Source organism: Pogona vitticeps, chromosome 2 (genome assembly GCF_051106095.1).
Source record: "Pogona vitticeps strain Pit_001003342236 chromosome 2, PviZW2.1, whole genome shotgun sequence".
Classification (NCBI taxonomy): Eukaryota; Metazoa; Chordata; class Lepidosauria; order Squamata; family Agamidae; genus Pogona; species Pogona vitticeps.
In genome coordinates this window covers 81286423-81306415 of record NC_135784.1, presented here as the reverse complement: position 1 = coordinate 81306415, position 19993 = coordinate 81286423, and the positions used below count along the sequence as shown (strand labels likewise).

Here is a 19993-nt window from a genome sequence, read left to right as displayed (position 1 = left end):
AGCTTTGATGTGAACGATGCGCCCAAATCTGTGATTATTTCTGAGGCAAATCCCATCCTGGACATATACCCCACCAAGGCATCTGCCACTGTGTTAGTTTCAATGTTAGTCAAGGGTATGGCTTCAGGGTACCTCGTGGCATGGTCCACAATGGTGAGAATGAACCTGTTCCCCCTCTTTGTGGCCTTGGGCAAAGGTCCCACAATATCCACCCCTATACATTTGAACGGAGTGTCAATCACAGGCAAAGGGCACAACTTTGCTTTGGTCCTGTCGCGGCTATTCCCCTGCCTTTGACACACATCACGTTGTTTACAGAACTCCCTGATCTGCTTCCCTATGTCAGGCCAGTAAAAATTCTGTGTGATTCTCTGCTGTGTTTTGTTCACCCCTAAGTGTGCAGCAAACATGTCAGAGTGCCCCCTTTGTAAGATCATGGGGCGATACTTTTCAGGTACCACCAGCTGACTTCTGATCCCATCTCCCCCTTTTGAGGTATTCCTCAGGGTCTCTCTATACAAAATCCCCTTTTTCTCCAGAAATCTCACTGGGGTTTCAGGTGTTAGCTGGGCGTCAGTCACCTGTTCAAAACACTTTTGGAGAGTGGCGTCTGCCTTTTGCTCTTGTCCAAATCTGCTGTCTGTGGTTAAGGTTTCCACCACAGCTTCTGAACTCCCCTCTGCTTCCGTCTCTGGCTCATCATTACCCCCTTGAACTGTCCCCGTGGTGGCTTGTGAGCGTGTAATCACTAGCACCCGTTTCACATGTTCAGCCAGGTCATTTCCCACGAGCACGGCTGCTGGCAGAGTCGATGAAATTGCTAGCCGCCAAACTCCCCTCCAGCCTTGAAAGTTCACCGGTACCTCCGCTACTGGCAGAGAGATCACCTGCCCCTCAATCCCTGCCACCTTCATGCTCTCATTTGGGATTACATATTCCCTAGGAATAATATCTGGGTGGCACAGGGTCACCTGAGAACAAGTGTCCCGCAGCCCCCGATACTGATGGCCAAGTATTCCTACGTCCACCCCTGCTGTCTCAAACAACTGAGAATCTGTTCTCACCAGCAGGCAGCGCCTGACCTCTACAAGAGGACCATTTTCCTCAGCCTGATCAGCAGATGTAGCTGTTCCAGATTGAGTAGCCATGGCAACAGGCTCCCTCAGTGACAATGAGCCTTGCTCTTTCTGGACACAGAACACAGCTTTTGGCTTGGTTCCACTCGAATCCTGAGGCACAATTCCTTTTAACTGCTTTAATTTCTCACACTCTGAGATTAGATGGCCCTTTCCCTGACAGAAATAACATTTTCTGGTGTATTTTGATTCTCTCTCATCTCTCTCTAATTCAAATTTTCTTTGCCTCTCCCTTTCCTCCATTTCAAATTGCCTTTCCCTTTCCTCCCTTCTTTCTCTCTCTAATCTTTCCTCCACTTCAAATTGCCTCATCCTCAGTTCATGCTGTTGGGCTATGAGCAATTTTCTGAGTTCTGGGTTCTGCTCTCCTGTGCTGTCACCCTGCACTGAGCCAAATTCATCCTCAGAACCTTGGTCAACCTGGGGGTCTTTCACTTCACCCATTTCTGCCATCTGGCTTCGAGTCAAGGGCATAATCCCCCCTCAGAACAAGCTGCTTTAAAAAGTCAAGCCTCAAAATAAAACGACCACTTTTTTTTTTCTTTTGCCTCAGAACCAGCTTTCCCTATAGATTGCTGCTGTCCTTCAGCACTACTTGCAACTGTAGCGAGTTAGAGTCTACCCCCCTCTGCTGGGCCTCTCAGCAGGCAGGCTAGATCACTTCTACTTTACAATTTTGCCTCAGCTTTTTTCCCGCCAAAAACAGGCTGCCTCAGAGCACCCTAATCTAGTCTCCCCAGTTGGCACGTTCTTCTACTAGCGCACCTCCCCGTGAGGTACACCTAGAAGATTACCTACGTGCCTCAGATTGTCCCTGACTAGACCCCCCTTGCTCTGGGCACACTTGCCAAGGCTTTGCTGGACCGCTGGACAACTGGACCAGTCGTATCCCACACGCTGGACACCAATCAATGTGACAAACCCAGACCTACTGGGATCTGCCACACGTTAACTAAGCTGCCACCAACCATTCCCTATAAGAAGTCACACAGACCAGGGATGGATTTTTAAACAAATAAAGAACAAGGTTTATTTAAAACAACACACAGGGAAAATAAAATGATCAGGTGAATAAGATATAGTAACGTGGCTTAGTCTCATTCATACATGCATACAGTTTGGTTCACACAGAACATTTAACTTGAAGCACAGACCCTGAACCTATCAGTTCTGGCTAACCAACAGACACCTGAACCTATCAGGTTGGTACTGACACACAGTAGTACCCTGTCTGACACACAGACTCCCACACCAGCTTCTTCTTCCCAGCTGCTGCTTCTTCACATCCCAGCGTCTGCTACTTCACCACACAGGCTTCACATATATATACAGTACAGCCCCTCCTCCTGATGTCCCGCCTTCCACTCCCCATAGGATGGAACTTTCCCTCCAAACCCATGACAGACAGGTAACATCAGTGCTGTATGTAACAGTCATGTCATAGGCATCCTTCAGTCTCAAGAGACTATGGTGACATGCTCTGAATTGAGGAGTGTCCTCTCTAGAGCATGAAGCCCGGGTAAGGTACCGTATTTTTCGCTCCATAAGACGCACCTTTCCATAAGACGCACCAATTTTTTAGGAGAAGAAAACAGGAAAATATAATCTGTTTTCTTCACTCCATAAGACGCCCAGACTTTCCACCCCCCTGTTTTGTGGGAAAAAGTGCATCTTATGGTGCGAAAAATACGGCAATATGGAGGATAGGCTGTTACCCAAGCAGCAGATCCTCCCTCTCCACATTGCTGAAATGGTCCAATGGAAAGGCAAGAGCCAATACAAATGGTTCCAGCAATGTCGCAGGAGTTGGCAGAATGACACATGCTGCCTTCGGGACTCCAGCTCTGGATTTTGCCTCTAGGTTAACTCCTGAAGCCTTTTCCGTGAGTGGATATAGCCACACGGCAGTGGAGGTTTGAAATTGGAGTTTTCCATGACAGATATAAGGAAACTCTTATATATGAAGGAGAAAATAGCAGGTATCCACAGTTCTACTTCCGATGTCTTCAGGAACACTCTTTGAATACTCCTTGGTGAGAAGGTATCCTATTTGAGGAACTCAGATTTTTTTTAAAGGAAAAGCCATAGCAGACATTTCACCCCATCATCTGCATCTTGAGAAGGCAGAGGCCTATTTAGGCCTATTAGTTTGCTACCTCACCTATCATGCCATTTATGGTGTGAGAGTAGGCAAGATCCTCAAATTCTGTTGGCTTAAAATATGGGCACCAAGCTGGCAACTGGGAACCACCATACTGATTGTACTTCAGCCATGCAGAAAGACTTTAGTTGGCTTTTGGTTTGGTCCCACACATAATTAAATATTATCTTCATAGTAATGTGGAAAGGACTCATGCCTATTCCTCTAGAAACTCACCCATGGAACAAGGTTGTCAGCTGAGGCCCTACTCTCTTGGTGCTTATACTTTCAAAGGTTAGGCAGTAGGCAATGGGGAACAGCTCCTCCCCTTGTGGTGCCACAAATATACAATATTCATAATGAACATCAAAATTATTTTTAGGTACCGAAGGCTGTCCTAGTCTTCCAAAACCTAGGCAGAATATTATGAAAGAACTTCTCGTGGTAGTTTGTACCAGTTATTAATGTGCATGCTGTTTCTACTGACTTTAGTTGTTCTTGTTTTGTATTTTATTCTTGAGTAGTTTTAGTTTTTGTATTTTGTATGTACGTTGCCTTGGAGACCATTGGAGAAAAAGCAGAGAATATGCAAATAAAGTCATCCTTATGCCTTCCTTTGCTAGAAGCCTGTGACCCTTCAGCCCACTCTGCCTCAAGACTCTTCACTCATGCACACACCAGACCTTGTGTTCCTTTCGTCTGTCCCCTGGGGACAGAGGTTTTATTTTGGAAGCATTTGTGCAGCATCTTATGTGATGCAATTTGACATCTGGTTATAGTATGCCTTCCTTGTGCCACTTCAGCAGGGCAGAATCCCAGGGAAACCTCAACTTTGTATCTCATCTATCCGTAGGCTGAAAATTCCCATGGGAAAGGGGAGTAGAAACAGACATCTTAAGGCTGTGGGAATTTCTCATCCATGCCTCAGCCGCATATGATGGATAGGAAAGTGAATGTTCAGAAGGAAGGTGCCATATAAAGGCTAGGGTGCTCATAATACCCACCAGTGATCCATCTACTGTAGCTGGGCTCAGTGCAAACACTGTGAATGGAATCTAACAACAAAGGCCACCATTTTGGTTTCCGAAAAAGAGGGGATTACTTTGTAGAGTGAAACCATTCAAAAACACTGAGAGTCAACTCTACTCTGTTTTGGCAGAGATGGGATCATTCTTTCCTTCTCTGCACAGACAGCAGATTTCATGCCTTATCCATTTTTGGGCAGGATCTGCAGTACTTTCATCCAGAGCATGGAAAGGGTGATTTTTTTTTTAAATCCCCAAACCAGTCTGGCTAATATATTTTTAAAAAGTAATTTTTCCAAGCTTTTAAGTGGAGCCACTGTGAAGTATAGTTGCTACATTTTGGCCGGACACCAGACCTCGTCTGTGTAAATGAAGCAAAGGGAAATTAGCTTGCTGCCAGTTTATAGCAGAATCTGCAGCTATGAATAATGTTGGTAGGTTCTGGTATGGTATTACAAATTCATCTTTCTCTAGAGGTGCTCTTTACAGATACCACTTCCACTTCAGGAAGTATATGTATGCATGTGTTTTTTAAAAAATCAGAGGCACTCAACAAATATTTAACTGAATAACCACACAAGCAATATTTTAAACAATTTTAAGAAATAAGGCAACTGGGTGAAAATATCAGGGAATGGGCAGGAAAATCTTAACTGGCATTTGAACTGTTATCACTATGTACAGGAAGCTGACCTCACTCCATTAATGGGAGAAATGATCTTTTCTTAGGTTCCTGTATTTTTAAAAATATATCTATATGCACACCATATTTAATATTCACTGTCCTTCCCCATGACCTGCCTTATGATCCATCACGACCCATATTATTTGTACAGGTAGTTTTATTCCAGGGTCTTACCCCATAGCGCCTTCCTCCTGTGGGGCCCACTGAGCTCCATGAAATTGCAATTTTTTAATTTTATCTTCCTATGTTTTATTGAATGCCAGTGGGGTGTAGTAGAAAAATGATGGTCTAGCCTCAGGAAACCTACGTTCAAATCCCCACTAAGCCATAGAAACCCAGTGGGGGCTGGCATTGAAACCACTCCTTAAATATCTCACATACCTTGACAACCCTTTTAGGATTGCCATTAAGCCAGAAGCAACTTTACAGCACATAACAATCAACAGTATTTCATTGCATCTGAATTTTGATGATATTGGTTAAGACTCTGGGCAGGTACAAGCATGCAAGAGAGAAATATATACATGTTCACAAACATGCTCACAAACTGCAGGGTCAGTACTTGTACCAAGAAATACTTTACGCTAGAAGGCACTCAGCTCTGTTAAGTATGCCAGTCTCACACCTCATCATGTGTTCAAGGAAACCCAGAATCCAAGCCCGCCAATAGACTGGTCTTGCCTTGGGCCTGGCCCGTGAAGAAGAAACATGGCTTTGACAGCTGGCCAGCTTCCTTTACGTGATTACTTGCCTCCTTGCTGAAGCTCTCCCTTCCCTCAAAGTCCTCTCCCCGCCCTCAAGCCCTCACCACAGCGAACACCTCGTGCGCACGGAATAGTCCGTCAAAGCTGGCATGGGGGAAATGGCAGCGGAAGGATGTAATTTATTTCTCGCAGGTGTGTTTTGTCATTTGCCATCGATCAAAGGCAGGGAGCAGTCGGGAGTGTGAGAAACGGAAAGGTGACAGAAATGGTAAATTGGGCTGCAGGAGCTGCAGGAGGCAGAGGCCAGTGCCTCTGATGGGCGTTTCCCTCTTCTTTCCCATTATGCGAAGAAATAAATACAGCAAAATAAAGAGCACACTTGTTTTCGCAGGGCTGATGTGGCATTTTGGTTTGAGGTGCTTTCAGAACTCATTTTCTAGAGAAGCAGTTGTTTAACTCCTGGAGGCTGGTAAGTGCAAGGGCAGACATTAAGAGCTCCACACAGAAGCCAAGAGAGAACGGCTCTGCTTTGCTTTCTGTGCCCTTCTCTTCTCAGCCAAACAACGCCGCCCGTGCTCCCCGAGTGGAACCTTCACTCGCCCCTCCACAGCAGTGCTGCACCGATCTACCTACGGCCTGTTCATCACCTGCAGAGACTTACCTCAAAGGACTCCTGAGCCTATGCCATACACTTTGACTTTGTGGACACTCGGCTTCTCCAAAGTGGTGCTCATTAGGAAACACAGGTAACCTTTTTATCCTGAGTCAGAGCATTGGATCACCGAGCCTAGTATTGTCAACAAGGACTGACAGCAAGGACTGGGTTTCAAGCTGGATTCTTTCCCAGCCCTACCTGGAGATCTCTGGTAGCGTCTCATCTAAGTATTAACCCTCAAAGTCAGGAAGGATTGGTATGTCCAGGGTGGTTATCGTTATATTATAAACATGTGGGAACTCCAGACTGTCTGGAATAACAAAATATCTTCAACAGCCTTTCATGTCCTTTATCAAATTAATGATTATCCTCAGTGGCTGCTGCCAGGCTGTGGGTCTCTGCTTCAAAGACTAGGCTTAGCCCCTCCCTGTCCTTCCATAGGCTGGAAAAGACCTTTTATGCAGGGTGGCTTTTTGGGCAACTGAGGGAGAGGTTTGTAATGGATGCTCTCTCTCTGATTTATATACTACCTCATTAGCATAAACACTACTCTGGGCAGTTTACAAGTTTAAACTTTAAAAAGCCCACAAGACTCCACATAACATCATATATTTTAAAATTATGGTGAACCCAGAACTGTAAAGTCTAACATTCATATAAAAAGAAACAGAATAGAAAAAAAATATGGAATCCTGGCGATTCCATTTGTTGAAAGTAACTGTGGCTAATTCTGTTTTTACAAATTTCCTGAACATAAAGAGGGAAAGAACCTAGAATACCTGATACTTTGTCCTAATTTTTTTAGCCTCACTCAGTTGGGCCACTTTTAGCAACATGGATTGAGAAGAGCAGGTGGGATGGATAGCTGATTTCTGGGGAGAGATGTTCCAACAAGTATCAAGGTCCTAAACCATTAAAGGCTTTATTGGTCATAACGAGCACCTTGAGCAGAAGACAGAAACTGACAGGAAGCCAATGAAGGTACACCAGGACTACAGATATACCGTGTTCCCCCCAAAATAAGACAGGGCCTTATATTAATTTTTGCTCCAAAAACGCATTAGGGCTTATTTTCAGGGGATGTTTTATTTTACAGTCCTGTCATCTTCTTCTGGTTGCTGCACAATGGTGGAGGGCGGGGTTTCAATTAACAAGGGCTTATTTTTGGGGTAGGGCTTATATTATGAGCATCCTGAAAAATCATACTAGGGCTTATTTTAGGTCTTATTTATGGGGAAACAGGGTGTGATCAATTTTACTAAGCCCAGTAGTCAGCCTGTCTGCTGTATTTTGGACCTCCTGGAGTTTCCATGCTGTTTTCAAGGGCAGCTCTATGTAGAGAGCATTCTCCATGTGGAGAGTGACTGGGAAGAGAAACCTCAGGCTGAAGTCCCCACACCCCAACTGTTGGATAGAGGAAGGGGCTATGAATCTGAGGCTGGACATCCAGGAGCCTACCACACCTCCAACATAACCTTGGTGCCTGCATCATCTAACAGGAGCAGTGGTGCCCACTCTGACTCAGCTATGGTACTGTAGTGCTGGCAACAAAAAAGGCTCCAGAAGTAGCAGAGGAGCAGGCACCTCTATCTCTTGACTGGCTCTACCAACTGAACTTGAAACGTCTTTGATCATCCCCCCTTCCTTGCTTTTAGAAACCACCCTGTGGATTTAACAGAGGATCCTGTTGAAAGGACATTCCCTTGGGGGTTAATGTAGGGAACTCAACCCTTCAGTAATCTCCTGGAGGAGGTTAAAGCCAATGTTCCTGTTGGTTCCTTGGTCACTGTCACAACCTGGAGCCCATGGAATTATTGCCAGGAGACTCAGCCACCACTGGAGGTGGGTCAGGTGATGCCCACACTACATTTAAATTGCTTTTGACTTAGTTGTGTTAAAATATTAAAATTTGTTCACTTGTGTTTTAAAAACAATTTAAAGTGTTTTCATTCTGGTCTCCACACCACCACAAGAAAAGATCCTTAAATGTAAGGACAAGTCACTGGTGACCAAGGCTAAGATTGTTCAGATTATTATATGCCCAGTTATTCTGGATAAGTATGTACACATGTGAAAAATGAACAATGAAGAAATGTGACAGGAAAAAAAATATGTTTGATTTGAAACAGGGTGTTGCAGAAGACTATTATAGATAACATGGATCAATTAAAGGATATAGTTGAAAGGGGCCTATAAGGCCATCTTCTCCAACCTCCTGCTCAGTGCAGGAATCCAAGTCAAAGTACATTGACCCAAGTTGAGAAATCACTGTAGACATTATCAGTTGCTTGCTGCATCACCACCTCAATATTCAATGTATAATGTCTACACTGATTTCTTAAGATAATTCACCACTGAAAGTTATCACCATGTGTAATGCTAACATAACCAGGCAAAAGGATTTTGGCTAGTAAATTGAAAGCATGGAGGGAAGGAGATGAGATTATAAGAGGCGAGAGAGAAAGCAGAAGAAGGGAACAAAGTTCACTCTTGAATTCAGCATTTGCATTTGTTCTTATTTTGGAAGCATTTCTCCCTTATAAAATCATAATTGTCCATTCTCATTTTGGGCAGAGATTGGAATAAGAGTTGGCAAACAAAGGCTGTGACTGAAATAGCATAGAAATAACTGGTACGTAGGAGAAGAGTAAAGGAAAAATGAATTATATCCAAATTACGATCTCATTCTAATTTTACCACAGTTGATATCAAGGTGCACATTAGATGCCTAAGAATATTACTGAATGATGAGCATTAGAATTCACCACATCCGTTTCCTGTATCTTTCCTTTCCCCCCCCACCATGTTCCTGTTGTATCAACCCCAGATTACTCACCGAAGCCACATTAACATAGTCATCATCTGACAGTGTGTCCAGCATGTCATAGACTGAAGTCTTCATCAGCTTCAGAGTCAAGCCACTAACACTGCCACTCCTGTAGGGGGAGAGACAATGTCATTCATGCTGCCACTGCAGTTGCTTCTGGGAAAAACCAGAAAGAACTTTCCCTTTTTGCTCAGATGGATGTCACGAGAGTGACAACTACATTGGGCCCCACAAGCCTTTCAAGCACTGCTGCCTTTTTAGTGGGAGACAGAATAATACAATGTATCACGCCCATTGGCCGGAGCAGGGGAACATGTGACCTCAAATCACTAAATAGAGAGAAAAAACACTCACACATCCACGATGATCACCATGTCCTTGGGAGATGAGGCCCCTTGAATGTACCTAAAAAAATTAAAGATAGATAAAATGAGGACAAAGCACTGAACAAGCTTCATGACCCCTCAAGGCATCACAACTGTCACTATAGGACAAGCCGAGCCTGACCACTCAAGAAAGAAGGTCTGGGTGTAGACTAAAGAGAAATGAGTTGCTCATTTTTCATTATTACGTCTCAGGGGGAGACAGCTGTGTGAGTCAGTTTTAGCCAAAACAGAGTGTCATGGCACAATAAGTCTAACAAGATTTACCAGCAAATGTTCTCATGGTCTGTTGCCTATTTCATAAGATAGGCCCAGAAGAGCTTACACATCTATGTGATTGTAGCCTCAGCTAATAGATACACCCAATCCTTTTGATCTGCAGTCTGTTTTCTGCCACACAAATTCATGCTACAGTATTAGCTTTCTTTTCTTTTTTATTAGCTTTCTTTTCTTTTTTAAGGCAAAATCCTAACTCGCCAAGATGGCTGAGCTGATGCTAAGCCAACTGAGGCTGGGCTGAATCCAAACACAGTACAGGGATGCTGGAAATGATATAGGGCTACCCTGATTGTGGCTTACCTTTATACCGGCACAGTGGCTGTGAATCTAGGCTGTGAGGGGTTGGATCATGTGTAATTCAGCTCTTCTGTTCTCTCATTCTCTGCCTTCTTTTTGGCTTTTCAGTTTGCAGAGCTCAACCAGCACAGCAGCTGCACCAACAGAGCAGCTAGTACAACAGGCTACTGCTTGTGCAAGAGGCTTCTACCCATTCAAACCAGCAGGGGACAGGACAGTAACAGCCTGTGTATTTCTGAGTTTGGCTTCTCTGCAGATGATCTTGGTTACCTTGGACAGGGATCTAAATCTTCTCTTGTAAGAAATGCCCAAATTTTTCTCCCCACTGGGCAAGATTGTAAGAGTTATTCCACATTTTTCAATTGTCAGGACTCCTCCCCCCGCCAAATAAATAAATAAATAAATAATTGTGGAAATAGTTGTTGTGGGTTTTTCGGGCTCTTTGGCCGTGTTCTTTGGCCACAGAGACTGGTGAAACGTCAGGAAGAACAACCTTTAGAACACGGCCAAAGAGCCTGAAAAACCCACAACAACCATTACATCCCGGCCGTGAAAGCCTTTGTGAATAAATCGTGGAAATGTTTTTCCCATAAAAACTCATGTTTTGCACAAGACCCCCTTCTTTGCAAAAACTCTTCTATTTTTCACAAAATACAAGGTTTGTATAAAACCACAGTTCCCCCCCCCCCGCTGCTGCTAATAAGGAACAGATATGACCAATAACCTCTTTGTGAGGTAAACAGGCTGGGAGTGGTGGCCATCCCTTAATTTGAAAAGTTGTAGATAGATCAGGAGAGACGAATTTTCTCACTTATGAAGGGGCTTCAGATAGGACCATAAGGGTAATCCAGCAAAAGCTTATGCAGTCAACTCCAGTTTACGAATTCAAGTTAGCACACTCCAGCCCCTGCCACTGGCCAGGAGAAAACGCAGCATAGGCACACTGCCTCTCTGCATCCCTGGGAGAACCTCAGGGCAAGGAAGACCAGCTTGGTCCTATTCATCAACCAGATCCTGGAGTCATAGTGCAGCCTTGACTTCTATGCCGAAGCCCCAGACGTTTCTGAGTAGCAAGGACTGAGACATCCTCCATCCCTCCAGTATTTCTGTTCTCTTTGAGCTTAGCTATAATCTTCACAGTTGCTGGGAGAGAAAATGGTTTTTCCACAGTATAGTATTACAAGGAATCATTGCTATAGGCCAAAGTTTATGAAGTAATTAAGTCTTCAATGAGCAATTAAGAAGCATTAGTTTGACAAAACATCTGCTCTTCATTTGTTGATATGGGCAAATCCAGCTATGTGTATCTTTAAACTCTCCTTGTGGTGAATGCTATGGATAGTGTTATGATGAGCACATCCACTTTTAAATTTATCAGATGAAGGGGAAATTCCTTCCATTCTTTCTGCAGAGAAGGAACACCATTCACCTTTTTTCCTGTGTTTCAACTGTATACCTGAGGGCAAGGATTGTGTTATGACTAGTTTTGGCAAGTTGCAGGAGTAAAATTTCTTCTTCTTAACTCATATTTACTGAATAAATAATCAATAAAGGGTTTAGAAAAAGGAAACCTTGAAGAATGTAAAAATATACTGAAATTTCTACCTAACATTAAAAAGCCATGTCTCAGTAAGTTAGCATAAAGCATAGCCACCTTAGATGTGCCAAGAGGCACTGAACCCACTGAAGAGGGATGCCAACAGAATCCCTCGGGGCCAATGGGGACACAAGAAACCAAAGATACACAAGTTTCAGTGTCTGCTTAGAGAATGGTGACGTTTTGTACATGTGGCAGGAAACAGATCCAGAGTGTATGCAATATAGTGATATTTATCACCTTCCTTAGCAATAGGTTTTGTAGGCACATACCTGAAAATTATCCATTGCCAGACACCAATTACCGATTCAGGCAAAGCTCAGATCCTACATATTTTTGTTAGGTTAAATTACACACAGGAGAGCTTGTACACAGCAGTTCAAGTGTATTATAAAAAAAACACTCAGATCATGAATGATATTCTACCTTGTGTGTGCCAGCGGTTGAAAATAGTATTCACTTAGTCTTGGTAAAACATTTAAAAACATTTACTTATAACTAGGGGGAGGATTTCCATAACATTTCACACTTTTTCTGCCCACAAGCAAGTTTAAACATGTTTATGAATAATCTGGCTTTCTCACCAGATTGCTCATGAACATGTCCAAACCCATTTATAAGTTCAAACATAGGCTGCAGGAAAAAAATGACATGTTCTAGAAATCCTCCCCCTACTTACTATGTATATGTAGAATAAAGTAACAGTGCTTGAAACATTAGGCTTGGTACAGACTTGTGCTTGACAGATTTATAATAGTCTCATATTATCTTCTTAACAGACATAGTAACAGATAAGTAGATGCCTAACAGACAGCTCCTAACATAGTACACAGACTTTCTAATAGACATCTCTAACAGACAACTGAATAACAATTGTCTTGTTTTTTTAATCTATCTGGCAGTTAACCCACTTAACATCTAACAGCTAACATCAGACATAATCTGATTGGTTACATAAATTCTAATATGAAAATTACACAACAAACATTCTTTTATACAAATGCATACACGCTGGGTTGCACACTCATAAATTCCAACATTGCACAACAAAGCTAGACAGTTTGTGCCAACATATAGAGGCAAGAGAAGCTCATGTTATGGTGAACAGGCATTTATTTTCCTCTTAAGGAAACTCTGCTTCCAGTAACATACCAACTGTCTGATTTAGTTTGACCATTTGACATAAGTATGTTAAAGGAAACAAAGAATCCTTCTCTTTGAGATACTTATGTCACAAGCATTCATCTGGCAATGTATTCGCGAAGGCTTTCATGGCCAGGATCTAATGGTTGTTGTGGGTTTTTCGGGTTCTTTGGCCGTGTTCTGACGATGGCGGCCACAGAGACTGGCAAAACGTTAGGAAGAACAACCTTCAGAACACGGCCAAAGAGCCCGAAAAACCCACAACTACTCATCTGGCAACTGAAATCAGAATGAAGTACATAATATGTTATGTTGTTTTTGACCAGGTCTACCCAACAAGGCAAATGCAGCCCATTCGTCCTTCTTCCCTTTCCTCTCAACATTTGATGATGGTGAGGCACACAAAGGCAGAGGCAGCGCAGTCATGGATTTGTTTAAAAAATCCCTGTCCTATCTATGGTAGAGGCTGAGGAGGATCAAGCAGCTTTAAGAAGATATTACGAAACATTGTAAACCAGATTTACAAATATCCAGAGCATTGCATGGCTGAGGTTATTAGCGTACAGCATTTAATAATGCTGATGCGAGCGGATACTGTTATATTACATTTTTGAATAGTTATACACACTCATGCAGAACGTATATCAAGTTATTCCTATATTAACTTATTGACCAGATAAAGCAAACAAAAGGCAAGAAGCCAGAGGGCAATGACAGATTGCCTTAAATGACAAAAAAGTGATCTAGGAAGACACTGCAAAGTGATAGTGACCTGTCACTCAGCATCATGTCAGCTTAATGAGCTCTAAATGCTAAACTCTTCCATCATTACAACCCCCTTTTAAAGCAGCAGTGATTGTGCTGACACATGTCTATGTATTAATATTCTATTTACTCTCCCACCCTCCGCCCATGTTTTCAAAGGCCAGACTTGATTAGGATATTTTTTAACAAGGAAATCACCTTTCTCTTTGTAACAGCTTTTATTTCTATACAGATAATGGCTACTTAAAATCTAGCTATATGATATGTTTTCCTCATTTGTTATGTTACATGAAAGTTTGGGGACAGTAAATGTAACACAAGCATGCACAAACAGAGCTATGTGATGGAATGATGGACTTCCAGGTTGTCCTGGATTCAACTCTTTATTCAGTCATGAAGTCAAGTCTTCTCTTGTCTCGCACAGTTCACTGGCCCACTGGCATCTGATATTTGCCTTAGATCTGCAAGGTGTCAAACAGACTTCATTCTAGAAGTCCAAAAGCATGACATAGGACCACTAGCCATCTTCCACTGTAGTCCTCCACCAAAAGATCTTCAGAATCAACCTCTGATCATGGAGGCAACTTACAGCCATCATTCATGATTAGTAGCCACCGATAGTTTTATCTTCATGATTTTCCCTTCTAAAATTGTCTGATTATAGGTCATTACCCTATCATCAACCTATCTGTCATAGGTTAGGCACATGCTGGCCAGAATCCTATTAGTTACATTCTCCACAATAACTCCACTAATATAAATTTCAGCTGCGAATTGCCAAAAGTTAAGCAGTCAACACAGCTATCTGTTATGACTCTCCAGTCACACAACATAGATTATGACAGCAAATGCCTGTTCCTTGCCTCTGGCAATCTGTGGCTGAAATTTGTGCCAATAAACTTACACTGGCATAATTTTTCAACTAGATTTGGGCTGCTGAGAGTACAAAGTATGTCTTTCACCACTTCTGGTTATACCACTGTTCAGCTTCAGTATATGACCTGAGGTACACACGTCATGTGAAAGAGCAAAACAGAAGGCTGCATCAAAGGAAGTATAGTATCGAAGTCAAGGGAAGGAGTAGTGGCACTTCATGCTCCTTTGGTCACATTCCACCTAGAATATTGTGCCCAATTCTGTGCTCTATAGTGTAAGAAGGTCATCAACAAGCCGTGTCCAGGATGGAAAAGGTCTGGAAACAAAGGCCGATGAAGAACAGTTGAGGAAGCTGGTTAGAGGTGGTATGATAGTGGTCTCCAAATACTTAAACAGCTGTTATATGGAGGGTGGAGCATGTTTTTGTCTATGACATCAGATTAAAGGACCATAATGAATGGATTCAGATTAAACATTAGGAAGAACTTCCTGACAAGAGCAGTTTGACAATAGAATGGACTACCTTGAAGATAGTGGGATGTCCTTCATTAGAAGCTATATTTTAACACAGGTTGGATGGCTCTCCATCTGGAATATGTTTTAGAGATGAATTTCTCATTTCTGGAGGGGTGACATTACTACATGATGGCTGGGATCGCTTGCAATTCTATGATTCTATGACTTCTCTCTTATTCACTTTCTCTATATCATGCATAATTTTATATGTCTCTATCGTGTTTCCCTGCTAAGATTCCCTCTAAGATGCGCGGGTGCACGTGCACAACTCCACCTCCCTCCGTGCAGCTTTCCCCCTCCTCTGTGTAGTGATAGTTTTCAGCCCCTTTGGTTCCGGTCACGTCTGTACCCTATGCAGGGTGGAGTCACACATGTACACAGGGGAGAGCCCCACCTAGCAGGGCTGAAAATTAGAGGGTATGTTGCTCCCTGTATTCACTCCCCCCAAAAAACTGGTGATTCTCAACCTGTGAGTCATGCTGATTGAATACAGATAGGAATATCAGAGCTTTCAGAGAAAGCATGTACAGCTGTGTTTTTTTTTGGGGGGGGGATGATATTATTGCTGGCTGGACAGCTCAGTGGTTTAGATATCTGGCTGTGGAGCCAGTGGTTGAGAGTTTGATTCCCCACTGTGCCTCAAACAAGTAGACCCAACCTGTGTGGCCTTCGGCAAGCCATAAAGTTCCAGGATGCTTCAAGAATAAGGGAGTAGTAAACCACTTCTGAGTATGCTCTACCTGGAAACTCTGAAAAGGGCTGCCATAAGTCAGAACTGACTTGAGGGCACATGATGATGATGATGATGATGAATCTATGTTTTAATTTCAAAATGGAATAAAACTCTTGTACTAATTGCTTTCTCAGTAAGTAGCTTCCTGCATCATGCTATGACATCATGTGTAGCACATACTGGCTTACATTGACCCCAGTGGCATTCCAAAGGTATGGGAGATACCTAAGGAGTGGTTTTATCATTGCCAACCCCCCCCCCCCATTATGTTCCATAGGTAACAGAGATTTGAAATGTTTTGATTTAGTTTTAGTTGTAATATTTTAAAATTAAGATAAAATTATTGTGGAGGCATGGGGAATGAAACTTTTATCAAAGAAGCTCGGTTTAATATTGTTTTGAAATACTATTCTAAATGAAACAGCCTTAAACGCAGAGCCTGTCCTCACAGAATTTTTCTCTCTCCATGATCATGTAGGTATCTTGCTCAACTCTGCAACCAACTTTTCATTTTCAGGAATCAGAAACGTACACAGTATTGGTCACTACACACAGGCTGTTTTGTTTTTGGCTCTTATTCTAACAATCTCCTAAAAAGAAGATGCTTTTCCCCCCCACAACAACAGCGCTTGTAAATTCTGCACTACAACTTCCAAAATCAGCCACTGTACACTCAGAAACATCAGTGTATATGCAACATTAGAAAAATGTTGGTTCCTAATGTGCATTGACATTGACCCAGGGCAAAATCCTTTTGGTATGCATTCATGTGATGGACCCTGATGGTGTCATCAGCTAGCTCTGGTAAAATGTAATTCAAATTTATCAAAAGCTTCCTATCCCCCTGTTTTAAGTTCCAAGTCTAGCCTTTTGCTCTGAAGAAGATTGGAGCCTTGGGACGTGGTGGATGGGAATCCTTCAGTCATGACCAATTTCTGCCAGCTCACCAGCAGGAGTCCCGATTCCAGTGGTGGTGAGGTGGCAGGGGTTTTTGGCAATTAAAAGCTTCCACATATCCCAAGGGCCTCCGAGGGAAAAAGGGAGCCCCAGGGAGCACTGGAACCTAAAAAACCTAGGGAAGCCTTTGGTTAATTTAAATTAAAATTTATCAACACCAGCTGATGTCGTCATCAGCTTCCAACACATAAATTTCTACCAACAGGATTTTGACCAAGGAGTTGCATTTGTCACTTTACTATCTGTTACCGAGCAATATTCTTCAGAATCCCCTGTTGCTTTTCTCATCCTGAAAAATCTGGTTGGCTCTGTTTAAATCTTCCATTGCCATTACCAGCTAGACTGTTCCATGGTGTTGACAGTGGTAGAGGAGTTACATGAGAAAAGGAAACAAGCCGTAGTATGACAACTGAAAACACAAAGATACAAAAACACTTTGGCACAGGGCACTGGAGAAGGCCAGCCAGTACCTCCAGCTTCCCTACACAAACGTCTACAGATGCTGCTCACTGTATGGCCTGATTTGGGCCCTAAAGAACAAAATAGGACCATAACTCCATTGAGTCTCACTTAAAGGACTGCCCCAGTTTCCAAACACGTCGTAGCCTGTCTGGCAGATTCTTTTCTGTTGAATCCTGTAACATCTTCCCCAGCTTAACCACTTCCTCCAGGGTAAAAAGGAGTGAATGTGTGCAAATTCACTGGAGTGGGGTGACAATCAGGAACACTGGCTCTAGGGGACACATTTTTCCTTTTGATGCTCAAAAGTAACTGACAACCCAAGAATGGATTTTTAGTTCTTTCACACTCTCTGGTTCACTCTCACACACAGCTCATCCCTCTTTTTACAGCTTCTCATTTTTATGTGACAGAAGACACCCTCTGGAAAGTTGCTCACGGACCGAGAAGCATACAGCAATCCTGCCTGGCTGCCTCCTAAGCCAAGTACTCTCCCCCCCCTCACATCCATTACAGCATTCCCTGGTAAGAATGCAAGAATGCATTAAAAAACATTCAGAAATAACACAGCCAGCTATGCACAACACACACAAGCCAATATGTACAGACAAGCCCCAGACATTCTAACTTGTACTAAGAATCAAACTGAAGAAACATTTGGAAAAGCTCAGGTAAGGCTATGAGATGGTGATTCAGCTGCTTGCTGTTTCTTAACAGGTCCTTGAAACAAAAAAAAATATTTTTTCTTCTTTTAAATTGATGTGGTGCATTATCAGTGGTCTATTATGTCTTTTAATTTTTTTAAAAAATCACTTCCTCTGTCCTTCCACTGAGGAGCAGAGGACGTGCTCAATTTGCAGTTACTCTGAAGTGGCTCATGTATTAAACCACATCACGATATCAGAAGGATCCAGACCAAATACCAAATAGGATCACTTGTGCTTTGATACGCCATTTGGATGTGAGGATCACACCAAATGACATACCACCCTTCCACTGGGCCCTATTTAACCCACACCAGCTCACTCCAAAATAGCCAGTGTAGACGTACTCTCAGTCCAATCAACAACCTAGCCAGCAGCAGTACGTAAGACGAGGGTTATGGCAAGGAAAGCCTCCACTTAACTTTGCTAAAAATTGATTATAATGTTAAATTACAGGGAAAACCCAAGACAACACTGGCTGATGTTTTTTTCTGCAAGAATTTTTCATGTCTACATGGAGCCTGATCCCTTCCTTCAAAGAAGCTAGGGAAAGATTTGATGGTGTTGGCTGGTTCAAACAGGATTGGTCCCAGCATGAATTAATTAGAGCTTAATTACTGTCAATTAGTCAGCATTACTGGGAATTGCTTGTAAATGGACAGCTTTTGATTGCTAATCCCAGTTACTAATGTTATCTAATTGGGAGTGATTATATTTTCTTTGGGGGTGATGGTGAGCACTATGTGTAGCAAAGAAACACACTGTTCCTTCTCTGTGCATAAGGGAAACAGAGCTCCCCACTGGACCTCTGATGCCTTTGTTCCCTTCTGGGATTAGAATGCAATTGTCACCAGCCCTTGCGGAACGCAGTTGTAACCACAGCACTAAACCCCATTTGGAATATTTAATTTAGTTCATAAATGAAACCATCCACAAGATCAAGTGCTACCTGCAATATTTGCCTTGTGGAAGAAGAGCAACCTCTTCACTCTACTGCACAGATACAATAACATTACAGTCTGTTGAATTTAATATATGATTTGTTCAAGATCATCCACACATCTGCACAAAGATGACAAGAGGTAAGATTGTATATATAATGCAGTAAGCTTTCATCACAATCTGCACCAAAAATTGAATTTGGCTGAATATGCAGTTTCTCTCCAAAGCCAAGCATGAAGCTATTTCATATATAAAATAGCAAATTTTGGCTTGGCAGTTCTGCTGTGGGCTAATTCTGTTAAGAGGTGACTCTTGCTAACAGATTTGTGTAATGGTCTACATGAGGGCCATGTTAGATATGCCATCAAGTTCTGTCTCTCTCTCCACTTTTTAGAAATGAAAAACAACCTTGTAAAGTTGTTATCTGGAGTGGAAAGAGTGGCAGAGAGGAGCTGTTCTATTCTCTCTTCTGTTGTTTCTCTGCAAAATCTTTCTTTCCTTCCACAGGTGGTCAAGCTGCACATCTCAGTTATTACTAACAAACAGCAAGAAGGAAAAGGTTAAATCCTTCCTTCCTCTCCTAATGGGAGACTTCCAAGGCTAATTTCCATTTTTAAAAAGCTGCTCAGGAAAAGAAACTAAGGAGTTTCAAGTCACATTCTACTTGGTCCCCAGTCTCTGCAGATTAATGTAACTCTGAAGGTTGCATTATTACCCAGAGAACTGAATTTTCATCAGGATTTTGTAGTTGTAATTATTGTCTGCTCTAGAAATAATATGCAGCTCGGAGGGAGAGAGAGAGACACACACACAGAGAGACTGAGGTTGAGAAAGAGAGAAGTTGAAAGAAAATTAAAATTTAAGTTGCACACACACAAATACCCAGGTTCTTGTAGAACCGGGAGAGGCACCTGTTTTCTCTGTGTTCTCTCCCTGAGCACCATCCAAGACAATAAATCCCAATTCTGACTCAGTTCATGTAAAAGTCCTTTGGCTACTTGAAGAGTTTTATCAAGATTGGAAACTTCATCTCAAGGGCAATTTGCCAGCTGCACTAATTTTGTTCTCTTTCGTAAAAAAAAAAAAAAATCATGGAAAGTAGAAGGAGCCTAAAGAGGAGCAAGAGAGAAAGAGGGAAACCTGCAAAGAAAGGAAAAGCCAATAAGAAAA

At 42.5% G+C, this 19993-nt stretch overlaps 1 protein-coding gene across 2 annotated transcripts in view; it reads right to left on the bottom strand.

The window, feature by feature from the left end:
- CACNA2D2 (calcium voltage-gated channel auxiliary subunit alpha2delta 2) overlaps positions 1-19993 on the bottom strand; it is a 751645-nt gene that overhangs the window by 121265 nt on the left and 610387 nt on the right. For both annotated transcript variants that reach the window (XM_072989818.2, XM_072989819.2), the window contains exons 9-10: positions 9527-9577; positions 9182-9281 (exon numbers count right to left, since the gene is read on the bottom strand). In XM_072989818.2, the coding sequence (XP_072845919.1) occupies positions 9182-9281; positions 9527-9577 (151 nt within the window). The remainder of the gene's footprint in view (positions 1-9181; positions 9282-9526; positions 9578-19993) is intronic.